General features: G+C 42.0%; 1 protein-coding gene across 2 annotated transcripts in view; it reads right to left on the bottom strand.

Moving 5' to 3' along the window:
* LOC123375045 (microsomal triglyceride transfer protein-like) overlaps window positions 1-12500 on the bottom strand; it is a 33366-nt gene extending 20866 nt beyond the window's left edge. The window contains exons 1-6 of one of the 2 annotated variants that reach the window (XM_045025612.1): window positions 12287-12500; window positions 8387-8568; window positions 6047-6190; window positions 4666-4773; window positions 4066-4182; window positions 23-162 (exon numbers count right to left, since the gene is read on the bottom strand). In XM_045025612.1, coding sequence (XP_044881547.1) covers window positions 23-162; window positions 4066-4182; window positions 4666-4773; window positions 6047-6190; window positions 8387-8568; window positions 12287-12353 — 758 coding nt within the window. In that variant the 5' untranslated portion in view covers window positions 12354-12500. The remainder of the gene's footprint in view (window positions 1-22; window positions 163-4065; window positions 4183-4665; window positions 4774-6046; window positions 6191-8386; window positions 8569-12286) is intronic. The other variant, XM_045025611.1, reaches the window with a different exon arrangement.
* Window positions 12501-14321: the final 1821 nt, after the last annotated feature.

The raw sequence follows: 14321 nt of genomic DNA, 5'->3' as shown, positions 1-14321 counted from the left end.
CTGGAACTAGCACAGCACTAACCTTGACGTGATCTTGGTGCCAAAGGAGGACTTCAAGGTTGGAGAGACCACGTGGCTTTCCTCCGACAGCACTGACTGGATGAGACTTCCTTGTACAGAGTAAAAGCTTTTGCTGGTGGGTTGCCACAGAACTCCAAAAATCTGCAAAAGAATGAAACGAACACATTATCTTTTTGCCAATCTATTCCTTTCTTGTTCTCCTTTCAGTGTTTGCTCTCCTTTTTATTTCTAACAAAAGTTGTGTCTATGCATTTGATAAGTCTTACCTTGGAGCCTAATGGATGAAAGAACCACCTCATGACAGAACCACCACACAATTTGGCAGCTTTAACACTTTCTGATCATTAGGGAAGATGCCCAGGACTGAACTAGGAGGGGATGTTGTTTGTGGGGCTTGAGGTGCTTGGACACATCTATTACTATAATAGTAGGAGGTCCTGCATTGCATATATTGGCATTATTGTGTGGAGTCCAGGACTATAATGACAAGCAGGGCTGCCCAGAGGATTCAGGGGGCCTGGGGAAAAGTGGGGGAGCTGCGGCGCTTGTACTCCTCTGGCGGTGGTCTGGGTCTTCGGCAGCATTTCAACGGCAGGGGGCCCTTCAGTCACTGCGCGTCTTCGGTACCACTGAAGGGCCCCCTGCCACTGAAATGCCACCGAAGACCTGGAGTGACTGAAGGGCCCCCTGCCGCCGAAGACCTGGACCGCCGCCAGGCCAGGGCTCGCGGGGCTTCTGCGGGGCCCAGGGCCTGGGGCAAATTGCCCCACTTGCCCCCCCCCCGGGGGGGCCTGATGACAAGGCGTACTGTGACTTGGGATTGAGATGCAATAGCAGAACTAAGAGGTGGTTCAGCAGAGGGTGGGTCAGATCAGAAGTGAAGTACAGAGACAGACCTATTTAGGAATCCAAGGCAGGGATATCAGTGGTTGTTGCAGGTTAAGACTGGTGTCTATTTGCTAAGCTGAGCTGGGATCTAGTACTAGACTATAGGGGACTGCTTCAGGTTACAGCTAAGTGCACTGAAGAGCTGGGAGGTGGCACAGGCTTGGAATAGCTAGAAAAGGAATGAGGAAGGCTGACTGAGCTGTGAGAGGACAGGAGTAGGACAGCTGGAGATGCTTTATTTGAGAGCTCAAGTGCATTGGAATAACTGTCTGGGGTAGGGCCCACGAATGGAACAGTCTAGTTCAGTTCCTGAACTGTGGGCTGGCGGAGCTGAGTGGGGCCATCTTCAACAAGGCTGGGGGCTGAGGAGAAAGGTTGTTAACTCAACCCTACCCTTTTACGAACACCAGATTCATCTTAAAATGTATCTAGGAAAAATAAAGAAATGCCTTCTCTATTTTCTATATCTAACTGTAGAGCACAAAGTTAATAGTTACTTTTAGGGCAGTAGGATCTTGTTAATCTCTTCACTGCTGCCAGAACCTGCATGACTCCCATCAGCAATTTTCTGTGAGTGGAAGAACAGGCTCTAAGAGGAAATCCAGCCTGCATGAGAGGAGTGGTTCTTCCAAGATATAACCTGGCGCCATGTTCAGCACCAGACCACTTAAACTAAAAAGAGATGTTTCCTGTCAGGTTCCCACGCTATAGCGGAGATTAGTGTGGAGGAACAGTGACACCCAGTGGAAAGTTCCATGTATTACAAATTGCCATTGCCAAAGCCTTAGCTAAAGGGAAAAATAGTGACGGTTGGGATTTTAGACTAGGGGAGAAAGAATTACTGTCTGGGGTCATCCAGCCTCTAATCACTCATGTGCAGCACAGGACTGCACAAGTAGTGGCCCAAGAAAAGGCATTGAAGGTGGGTTTTGATGCATAATTTTGTGAAGTGGTTTTGTGCTATGGACACATGTCCCAGGGACTAGATTGAGCACACCAAACACATTTCACTTTTGACTTACTCCATATTTGAGCCCTGGTCTCCAGAGATGAATAACAAAATGTATTAACACAGGGCATCTCTTATGCTTTGGGTGGCTTGGCTGTTTCTTTTAGTCATCAAGAGGTACACAGTGCTCTGTGCAATCACTAGCTAAACAAATGTGAAATGAATGCCTCACACGGCAATAGCAATGGATTCTGAATGGGGTTCCATCAGCCTCTGTTGACAGCACTACAGGTCTGACTGTCTTCAGCTCTCTTTCTAGGTAACTCCCTACTATCTTTGTTTCATATCACACTCATTCTGGTCACAAAGATTCAGACAATCTAGAGAGACAACCCCCATCCTCACCCCCAATATCCTTGCAATTAAGGGATACCCTTAATTGGGGGGAATTATGGTTCAGGGAATTAGTAACAGATGTTATAGATTGTTATAAAGCCTAGCAGGTCACTATAACCATGGCTTATAAATATCTATAACATCTTCTACTGTTGTGCTTATAACCATCTATAATGCAAACAACTCACATTTGTAACATCTATTATTTGTTTAGTAACCCCTTATAAACAATGTGTTAATAGATTCCTAAAACAGAGTGTGACCAAATCATATTAAAGGGGCAATGTGAGGGGATCTTCTGTGGATAAAGAGAAGCCTCATTCTGCAGCAGTGTCAATTCAGCAAATTTCACCAGCAATACCCTTGTCCCCACCCCCCAATCTGTTGTGAAAAAGGAAAGCACAGAAAGGAAAAGCCTCCTAGGTTAGTGTGCTTATTCACAAGGCCATTCACCAAGTAAAAAAGAGAGAAAAAGCACAAATTATCAAGCGTGAACCCAAGCCAAAAATGCTTGGCTCCCTTGCTGTGCTGCAGAGTGACCTTGCACGAGATTCTTTTGTTTTCCAAAGAAATGGAGCACTTGCTGGACTTCACCATCACCTCTCTGTTGCTCTCAACTTCACTCAGAGACCTCTGATAACTTCAGGAGACATTATCTGAGCACCTGGGTCATTATCTGGAGGATTCTTTATGAATGGGGAAGTCACAGGGGAAGAACAGAGCTGCTGGAAACTACCAGGTTTGCTTTGTGAATGTTTGTACATGAGATACAGTGACCCAATTTACATAGTGAATTATAGGAGTAATAACACCCGGCTCTTATACAGTGCTTTACATCTGTGGATTTCAAAACACTTTACAATGGTGGGTCAGTATCATTAGCTTTGTTTTACAGATGGGAAAACTGAGGTTCAGAGAGGTCATACTACAGGCCTCTGGGAGAGTCAGGAATGGAATTCAGGACTCCTGAGTTCTAGCCAAGCACTCAGCACACTTGACCATGTTGTCTCTTAGCCTAGTGACGGCACTATAGTTCTGATCCTGATCAGGACTTCCATTAACTCAATGGGAATTATTAGACTAAGCCCTAAAGTTCTACCACTGCCTTCAACCTCATCCTCACACACACATCCACCCTGGACAAACCTGTGTCCTCATGAATTTGGTCCTGACAAATTCCATTAATTTCTTTGGGAAATGTGCCATGTTTACATTTAATGGCTTTTTTTATATAAATATTCCTATTAGGTCACCTATAGTACAGGTTTGTTCCCTACAGTTTATTCCAGTGCTTTCAGTGAAATCTAAGATAGGGGTCAAATCACTCTTGACATAGGGAGATGTAAGGCCACTAGCATCATTAGAATTTGTACCTAATTTTGCCAGGTCTGAATGCCTGAAACCAGCCAGTGGGGCTTCTGCCACTTCTCTTGTCACACTCTTCCACTTCAACAATCCAATTGATTTCACTATTAGCAAACATTTCTGGATATTCAGTCTCCTTTGCTCCTTTTGAGCATAAGGCTCAGAATGATCATTTAATCTGATTCTGCCTTAATTCTTCAGTAGCCACCAAGCTTTGACAGAAGAGACCCCAAGGAGGCTTCAAAAGTGAACTTTTCTTTCTTTTCAAAGCTTTCTTTAAGCCCCAGCATGAAATGATCATAATACACCTGAGACTGTTCACTTTGGGACCTCCCTGAAGTTACTGGCCCTATGGTAAGATCTGGAGAAGTGTAGTACATTTAAAAGGGGTGTGACTGGGGCAGAAACATTCTAACCCACCACCACCAATGTAGGAATGGACTTGCTTTGTTAACGGAGGTGAATCCAAACTTTGGCCTTGTACAGCTTTGCAGATCTTTTGTCTTTACAATGGAATCCTTGGAAACAACATATGTGACTTGACAGCTCCCAGAAACATCCTCCTGAAGCCAAACAAATATAAGAAATCATGTCATGAAATGATAATGTGTGAGTAGAACTTGTGGCAGAACAAAATACAGTTCACTATACACAAAAATGATGCAATCCAATTTGAACAGATTATGTAGAAAATCTGCACAGAACCAGATACAGGCCCATATTTTGAAAATGAGGCTCAAAAAACACATGCCTATTCTACCTAGCATAGTTACTGCAACAAACTGAGTGTATAAAATCAGGCAACTGCACACCCAAATGGGTGTTTGACATTTAAGTCATTATAGCAAGTAAACACAAAAAGAGCATGAATATAATGACAGAAATTATGAAAAACATTATGGTAACTGGCACTAATTAGCAATTGCAGAAAAGAGCAATAGGTTTGGAGAGGGAAACACCCTCTCACTCCAGGGGTGGTTTTATTGATGCACTAAGATCAGGTTCCTGCATCTTTTTCTTTGGGAAAAAAAAAATTCTGCTCCTACCTCAGTTACTGTCCCAGAATGTGGCTGGAATTGGAGGAGACTGATGAGGCCCCGTTTCAGATTCAAGATCTGCGGCCTTCCTCCGCTATCTCCATAGATGCCTTCTACCTACGAGAAGAAATGTATGATTTATAGGAGAGAATCCTGGACACTGCTGAGAAAGGGACAAGAACTCAGCATGAAGGCATGGAGATAGCATGATGATGAGCATGATAATGAGAGAATTCCCCTCTCCCCAGGCTGTCAAAAGGGTTTTCTAGACTGATATGGCAGTTCAAGGTGGAGAAAAATTTCATATGAGGGGGCAGTAAGGAGAACCTCAGGCAAGGGACTCCATGGGGGATGAGAGAAACATTTATTGTGCTGCCACTGTACTAGAACTAGGTGACGACTACACTGTTTTGAAAGGCTTAAAAAAACCCAGCTGATATCCCTGACTAGCACGGGCTTAATTTCACAATACATTTTTGGCCACAAAGTCTTTTTAAAAAGTGAGGCCTCTCCACTTTGCACAAACCTTAAAGCAGTGGCAGTTCCACCTGTGGGTACCTGGAACGTTGCTCTACTGAGTCGAAATAACATTCTTTTATCTTCATCCGAATCCTATGACGCATCCACAGCTGTTAACTGAACAGTAAACGTAGGACCAGTGCAGGGGCAGCTCTTGTATACCACCCAATTGCGTAATGTACGACAGAGCAGGGGGCTTTGTAGCAATAGCAGGACTTCAGGAAGAGTATCTGTACTTCCCTGAACAACCTACAAGTCACAGCAGAGGGGTGTAGGAGAGCTTCCAAGAGTTCTCTTAAGTAATCAGCTTCTATGCAGCAATAACCAACACTCTCCCACCTAAAAATCTGACCTAGAGCCACCACAGCTAACCCAGACTACTCAAGCCTATTCTATTTCAACAGAACTATCACACCTGGAGCCCACTGGCTGACTCTATAGTCATTCCGTGCACAGCTATGCAGGAGATCTACTTCCAAATTCTTTCATTTGCTGTATTGTATTCTATAGAGGTGCTCAGAGCACCCTCCTCACCATAATATTGGAGTGCCTTCCATTAGTGCATGATGTGAAGTGACTAACTGTCTGGGCTGGCAGGTGTTCAGACACTGAAAGGCTGGGGTAGGGCACTTATTCCCAGAAAGGGAAAGCCTTCTGCTACTCAACAGTCTCTCCCACTAGCCAGTTAAACAGCAGCATTGATATCATCTGAGGAGAGTTTCATCTTGGGGTCCATGGCCAGAAGAGTGGTGCTTACCACATACTGAGAGTGGCAAGAATGTAAAGCAGGGAAAATGAGGGACTCCTCAGGGTTTGAATAGGGATGTGAGGTGCTCTTTGTGTGTCTGTGGGTGGGGTACTATTAACACACCTTCCCATTATTCCAGTGGAGGAAGACTGGCAGCTGAAGCTCTGCGGTGTCCTCTTTGCCCAGCACAACCTCGGTGGATGGGTCTCCGGTAACATTCTGAATCTTCTCGTGTTTTGAATCATGGTAGACTTTTAGGTCTTGGATCTAAAACCACAAAAGACAGATGGAAGGTCTGTGGGTATGGGTCACAGAGCGTGTGTGTGTCTCACTTCCCAGCACCTCTGGCCATTTGACTTGAGGGGAGCCACAGAGTGCATTTTTAACTAGGGCTGTCAATTAATCGCAATTAACTCATGCGATTAACTCAAAAAATTAATCACGATTAATTGCAGTTTTAATCACACTGCTAAACAATAGACTACCAATTTAAAATTATTAAATATTGTTGGATGTTCTTCTATATTTTCAAATATTTATTTCAATTACAACACAGAATACAAAGTGTACACTGCTCTCTTTATAGTTATTTTTTATTACAAATATTTGCACTGTAAAAGTGGTAAACAAAAGAAATAGCATTTTTCAATTCACCTCATACAAGTACTGTAGTGCAATCTCTTTATCATGAAAGTGCAATTTACAGTAGATTTGTTTGTTACATAACTGCGGTCAAACAAAACAATGTAAAACTTTAGAGCCTACAAGTCCACTCAGTCCTACTTCTTGTTCAGTCAATCACTAAGACAAACAAGTTTGTTTACATTTATTGGAGATAATGCTCCCTGCTTCTTATTTACAAAGTCACCTGAAAGTGAGAACAGGCATTCACATGGTACTTTTGTAGCCAGCATTGCAAGGTATTTACGTGCCAGATATGCTAAACATTCATATGCCCCTTCATGCTTCAATGACCATTCCAGAGGACGTGCTTCCACACTGATGACGTTGGTTAAAAAAAATCATGCATTAATGAAATTTGTAAATGAACTCCTTGGGGGAGAATTGTATGTCTCCTGCTCTGTGTTACCCACATTCTGCCATATATTTCATGTTATGGCCGTCTCAGATGATGACTCAGTACATATTGTTTGTTTCAAGAACACTTTCACTGCAGATTTGACAAAACACAAAGAAGGTACCAATGTGAGATTTCTAAAGATAGCTACAGAACTGGATCCAAGGTTTAAGAATCTGAAGTGCATTCCAAAATCTGAGAGGGACAAGGTGTGGAGCAACACTCTGATGTGGAAACTACAGAACCTGAACCACCAAAAAAACCCAACCTTCTGCTGGTGGCATCTGACTCAGATGATGAAAATGAACATGTGTTGGTCCACACTGCTTTTGATCGCTATCGAGCAGAACCTGTCATCAGCATGGATGCATGTCCTCTGGAATGGTGGTTCAAACATGAAGGGACATATGAATATTTAGTGCATCTGACACGTAAGTATCTTGCGAGACCAGCTACAGCAATGCCATGTGAACAACTGTTCTCACTTTCAAGTGACATTGTAAATAAGAAGCAGGCAGCATTATCTCCCGTAAATATAAACAAACTTGTTTGTCTGAGCGATTGGCTGAACAAGAAGTAGGACTGAGGGGACTTGTAGGCTCTAAAGTTTTACATTGTTTTGTTTTTGAGTGCAGTTATTTGTGTACATAATTCTACATTTGTAAATTCAACTTTCATGACAAAGAGATTACACTACAGTACTTGTATTAGGTGAATTGAAAAAATAAAATTTCTTTTGTTTTTTTTACAGTCAAATATTTGTAATAAAAATAAATATAAAGTGAGCACTCTACACTTTGTATTCTGTGTTGTAATCGAAATCAATATATTTGAAAATGTAGAAAACATCCAAAATTATTTAAATAAATTGTATTCTATTATTGTTTAATAGTGCGATTAATCATGCGATTAACAGCAAGAAATTTTTTTATGGAGATTATTTTTTTAATCATGCTATTAATTATTTTTTAAATCACTTGACAGCCCTATTTTTACCATATCTCATAGACTCTTCACAGACACCACTTCTGTTGGAAACAGAAGATGGTTGAGATTGAATGTCCCCTGTGCCCACCAACTGAAGTTAGCATTGCTATGTGTTTATTCAGTGAAGAAACTCTCAGGCAAGCACTTTAGCCCTAAACTGGCTTATTAATGTTTGGGTAAGGACAAGCCACTGGCCAGTTTCTCCACAGTCAGCATGCCTAAGTAAAAACTTCATCTGCTTGCATGGGAGGAACCAGTTGCCGATGGAGCCCAAGATGATCCAGCAGTAGTAGCTCTACCACTTGAACTAAAAGGAAATCCTCATAGCCTGTTGGTACTAGAAGCACCAATAGCTTTTCTCGGGCCTGCAGGTACTAGGGGACAAAACCATCACATACCTGGATCTGGAGAAGCTGCTCCCCTGCATGATTGCTCCAGAGCAGGTGCACCTGAACCAAAGCTTCAGCCTTCATCCAACTTCCTTGCAAGGACAACCTTGAGATATAATCTAGCTGCAGCTCCAGTGAGTAGCGGTATTGATAGAGGATTCCAGGCTGGAAAGATGGTGTCTCTAAGTTCCCTATGAAAGGAGACCAGAACTGAAGCCACGCACACACTTTCACATTCCTCAGTACCCATGATGGCTTGGATTCAAATTTATCTCAGCAGATAGGTTAAGTGGCAATGAAAAGAATCCCATTGACCTCAATGGGCTTTAGATCAGAACCTGTCTGAAATTAATACATATGTTTTCTTATTCTCCCTGGTCCTGCTGCTGAGGCCTAGGTTGGTAGAAAGAACCTCCACTTATTCTGCCTTTAGTAACTCCTATTCCTGGGCCCTTCAAAAAAGGGGTACAATTAGGAGTAAAGATTAGAAAGGACCTTGTCCACACCCTTAGATTTGACTGAGCTTTCTGACAGCTTGTGTCTCTGCTCTGCTTTTCCCCACCAAGTGCCAATAACAGACTCACTCCTCACAGATGTAGATGTTTCAAAGACTGTGATTTATACAAAGAGCCTTTAGGAGGAACCCTGCAAAAACTACCAGTGATTTATGGCATTATGAGAGCTTAAGCCCAGTAATGGGTCTTGCACCATGAATTCAATTTAAAAAGAGACAAATCAGGCTAAATACTAAGAAATGCTTCCTGACCTCGAGATTTGTAGCCTGTGGCATAATCACCCAAATGGTGGAATTGCCATCCAGGGAGATATTTAGAACTAGACTTCATAAAGCATTAGAAACAATGTACAGTACAGGGCTGGCCAGCACTGGCCAAGTGACCTAAAAGGCCTTTTCTATTTCTAATGTCCATGATAATACCAGCAATATACATTTGCAGATGAAGCCAGTGGGGTGACACTAGGGATGAATCTACTCCCATGTCCGACAGTCATTTGGATTTCTCTCTGTCCAACTCCACTGACTCTGAAAGCTTGAAAGATATATATATATATCACCTTAAAAAGTTGCCTTGAGTCATTTGCAGTAAAGCCTAACCAAGTGACTGGCAGGGGAAAGAACATTTTTATTTTACAACAACAAAATTATTTGCTTTATCTGCCTGTGTCTTCCATTTTACAGAGTATCAACAATAGAGCAGAAAAATAAATGGAATCACTTCTAAAACTGAGAGTGAACTAGCAGTATTTATTGTAGCTAACCCAGAAAATTGAGTTTCAAGGCCTGGATCCTCAATTAGTGTAAATTAGCCCAAACTTCAATGAAGCTACCCCAATTTACACCTGCTGATGTTCTAGCCTCAAATGTATATTTGGATGCTGCTGTACTGATGTGAACAGGGTGACTTTCAGATGAGAAGATCAACCCAGCTTCTACAGATTCAGCTGGGAAGAGAGGCTCGCCTTGGCTCTAATGGATGCTGGGAGGGGATGTAAAAGGTTGATCAAAAGCTCCTTGATACAGTTCCATCATCAGATCAAAGGGTGAATTGGGATTGATTTCACAAACTCTGATGGAGTTCGTTCCCTTCTCTGCCAGTGATGACTTATCCCTTGGGCTCATGAAAATACTTCTGAATTGTATTGCTTTGCTTTTTGAAATAGACAATATTGCACCAATACTGATAGGTGGATACAACGAGTCTTAGTTAGAAAATGCTTAATGCCCCAGTCCCCCTCTTCAACCAATACAAGTAGGACACTGCTACACTACCAATATACGCACTATATTTTTCAGGAATGGATACACATTTCCAGCAAATGCACATACGTCTGTTTGCCCAGTGGTACTGCCTCTTTCCTTGGTTGTGGGAAAGTGTTTTTGTTTAAATGAGAAAATAAAGGAATGGATTTCCTGATCCCTCCCTCCCCAGCTTATCATTCATATATCTGGGGTTTATCAAGGACTAAGGATGAAAATTTAGTAAGATACCTTTGTTAACAAAACATCATTGCATGGAAGAGTTCGTTGGTCTATGTAATTACCCAGCACAGGTCCATAGCAACTTTAGCAGCCAAATGTGGGCCTATTAAAATTAATTATGTGCACTGTAGTGTCTCACCACCAGTTTGAATATACAGCCTGGAGCAAATCCTCAGCTGGTCTAAGTTGTTATAACTCTACTGAAGTCAATGGAATTATAACAATGGAGCTATGACAAATTATATCAGATGAGGATCTTCTTCCACTATCTGCTGTGGTCTCTGAGACCTTGGGTAAAGTTACTAAGTAGCCCTATCATTCACCTTTGAGTAGTGCTGTATGTAAACTCCATCCACTCACAATTTACAGGGAACCTTCATTCTATTTCTTAATCCCTTACAAACTGTTGAATTATAGATTGCTGGAATCATAATACAATAACATTTGCTATTGTCAACCAGTGGAAACCTGTACAAACTTTCTTCATTTGGTGCAGTTTTTTTCTATTGTATTCTGTGTAGGTTCTTGTAGCATGCCCGTCACTGAAATATTTGAGTGTCAGGAGATCTTTTCCTAGGGTTCATAGTGGTTGATTCACTGGATTAGCTTGCACAATTCACACAATCTATTAAGGATTAGCTTGCACAATTCTGCTGAAAGGTAAATAAAAACAGGAACCCTGCTGTGGGCCTTCAAAGACTTCACATGGGAGCTTGGAGATTAGCTCTCAACAGAAGACTTCAGTCCCTTTTTCATTTCCTACTCCTGTCCACTGCTGCCGGTGTCAGAGGTTTCTTTCCAAGGACTGAATTCTAGTCCTATAGCACAGTTCCATGGATATGTTCATGCTCAGGAAAGTTTGAAGGATTCTTACAGAGATGACCATTCATTCCATCCTACCTTGGACAACCTAGAATATTTAATGGTGAGGGAAGAGAGTACATACTCCCCCTTTCATCCACTCTTTTGCCTGTTTTAAAGTAGCAGTGATGAGAACTGTAGCTAAGTCATAACCCCCTGTCCCTAACTTAATTATTTACCTAACCACAGCATGCTATGATAAAGATGCTGGAGAGGCCTTGCCTCAGAATATTTTTGTTTTTCTACCTCAGCCTTAATATTCTTTAATTTTTCATTTTACATAGTATGTCTAGAATTATCTGAGATCAATCTTCTTGTGTATTTTATACTCTGTATATACTTAAAGATTGACTCTGATTTTTGTGTTTGCTTTTGCCATGAGGAATAATCCATTCAATCCATTATCTAAAGATACAGTTGTGCTTGAAATTCTCAAAGGGACCTACTATTCTTCCAATTCATTGCGAATGTAGTAGGTTACTGAAGTGTTTTGGAATTCTGTCATCTGATCCTTTATAATGACCAGCAAAACAGGTTTTAAAACTCTCCCCAAAGGATGCCAAAGTCTCCATGAAAGGAAAACTCCATAGTAGATCCAGGGATACATAGGTGTAAATCTAGCTGAATTCCTTAAACCATTCTCTGTGTATCAGAGGTAACTGGTGCTGGCTTCGTTTACATGACGTTGAATCTTTAAAGGCCAGTATTTCCTGTATTTCCAGGCACCCAGAGAGAAGCTTCTAATCAGGAAGCCTGAAACTAAGTTATAGCCAGCCACCTGTCCCTGAATTCTGCAGATGCACAAGCTGTTGTTACTTCCTATGCTAATGAATCTTCATAAAGAGATTAGAAATGTGAGCATTTTCAGAGCTTTCCTTCTACTTCCCTTCTTTGACTGTGGGACTATAATTTTGAGATCTAGAATTCCAGTAAGCACTAGGCATTATACAGAGTTTTGTGTAAGGTGTGACAAGCATCCTGTATCTCAGGTCCACAGGATCCTTTCTCTTTTCATGCCATTTCAGAAGCTGAAGTGCAAAGTCTCTTACCTTTTGCTGAGCTGGTAAAGAAAAAGAAAATCAGCCAGATGTGTCCTGAAGCTGCTTGTGAATTCATGGTGGGGATTGTGTGTGAGCAAAACAGAGTGCTAGGGAAAGAGGAGAAGGCTAAAGAAAAGACAGGGCAGGGAGCGGGGCAGGAGGAAAATACAACAAACCCCCTCCAGAGTGGCCAGAATTGACAGGATTCACAATGTCAGGTGACCAGGCCTGACCTTCTCCCTATTCCTGAATTACACATTGAAAGAGAAGCAAATCATTAATCCCTTGCTCTAACCCCCAGCAGCAGTAGCAGCAGCCACAGCAGCAAAAGAAATAAAACATTTGGAAATCATTTGGATTTGCCAAAGCCTGCAACAAGGAAATCAACAAAAAATGCAAAATTGATTTCTGGGTGGAGAAAAGGCAACAGTCTGGAGTCTGCCCTGCTGAATCTGCCTGGGGGTTCAGAAGAGAAGCTCTGTCCCCTGAAACATACCCGCTCTCCGCTCCTAGCCACTTCCCCCTCTGTACGGGAAAGAAAGGAAGGAAAATTGACAAGAAAGTGGCCCAAAAAGCAGCAGCAGAATCATCCCTCTTCCTTCCCTTTTCAGGGGCTGTGGAGTTCCAGCCTCTAGGATCAGGTTACTTAAAGGGCCAGGCTGGAGAGGAATAAGAAAGCTGGGCTCTGTGAATGAAGCTTATTGAATAGAAAACACACACACACACACACACACACTTTCAATTAATCTCAGGCCTCTATCACAGCACTTCACCAAGTGTCTGTGAAAGATGATCAGAATTGTAATCTGTTTCAGAAGAAAATAATTCTGAAAAGTAGGGCATTAGGGTTACGAGAACAGTACCTTTCAGAAGTGCTATGCCGAGTCTTCATTTATTCACTCTAATTTAAGGTTTGGCATGTCCGTAATACATTTTAATGTTTTTAGAAGGTCTCTTTTCTATAAGTCTATAATATATAACTAAACTATTGTTGTATGTAAAGTAACTAAGGTTTTTTAAATGTTTAAGAAGCTTAATTTAAAATTAAATTAAAATGCAGAGCCCCCCGGACTGGTGGCCAGGACCCGGGCAGTGTGAATGCCACTAAAAATCAGCTCATGCGCCACCTTCGGCATGTGTGCCATAGGTTGCCTACCCCTGTGCTAGGTGCTCTCCAAGCACAGAAGGAGGAATGTCCTTTGCCAGGAAGACCTTATAATAGACAAACACATAATCAAAAGGCTGGGGAACTGTGATCGACAACATATGACAGGTTGTAAGGTAACTGGCCATGCTAGATTACAAATGCTGCGATGTAAACTGAGCCTAAATCAGTAGAAATTGGGTGTCTAAGTCCCTTAGATCTCCTATGAAAATTCCACCCATAATGTTTTTATATGATGTCTAATCTTCAAGCACCCAGTTCAGAGGGGCCTTAATCAATTTGTATCTCTGAGTCACAACTGAAATGGGTTTTTGGGAGAGATTTGCATGTAGAGAGAGTAATGACCTCTGGAGAGGAACGATAACTAAAGACTGCATCTTGCAGTGTGTTAGGGATTTGGCTTGAGATCAAAGGACACTCACTTACCAGCCCCATTGCCCCTGCTAACCCACTTGTCTGACTATACCAAGTGCAGTGTGCCTCGCATTTCACAGGGTCTTACATTTCAGACAAATGTGTTGGCAGGGGAAGGAAGTGTGGCGCAGCCAGGGAAAGGAGGGAAAAACAAGAGCTCTAACAGGATTTTTGTGAAGATTTTGAACTAATTTATTTACAAACTCTTAACATAGGTTATGGGGTGATGAACTGGTCATGCACAGTTCCCCACAGATTGCGCATATACAAAATAGGACTTGAGTCCTACTGACTTCTGCTCCATGGCATTATTCCTGGCTCTGCCACTGACCCACTGAGCTAGTTATTTAGGCCTTGTCTATATTGGGACTTTAGCCATTGGTGTAGCTGCACTAGTGCAAATCCATAGTGCATGCACAGTTTATATTGGTGCAATGCAATTTGCAGCTTACTCTGGTTTTGAAA

The sequence above is a fragment of the Mauremys mutica genome, chromosome 7 (genome assembly GCF_020497125.1).
Source record: "Mauremys mutica isolate MM-2020 ecotype Southern chromosome 7, ASM2049712v1, whole genome shotgun sequence".
Lineage (NCBI taxonomy): Eukaryota > Metazoa > Chordata > Testudines > Geoemydidae > Mauremys > Mauremys mutica.
The sequence above is the reverse complement of the archived record's forward strand: the minus strand, read 5'-3'. Positions and strand labels throughout refer to the sequence as shown.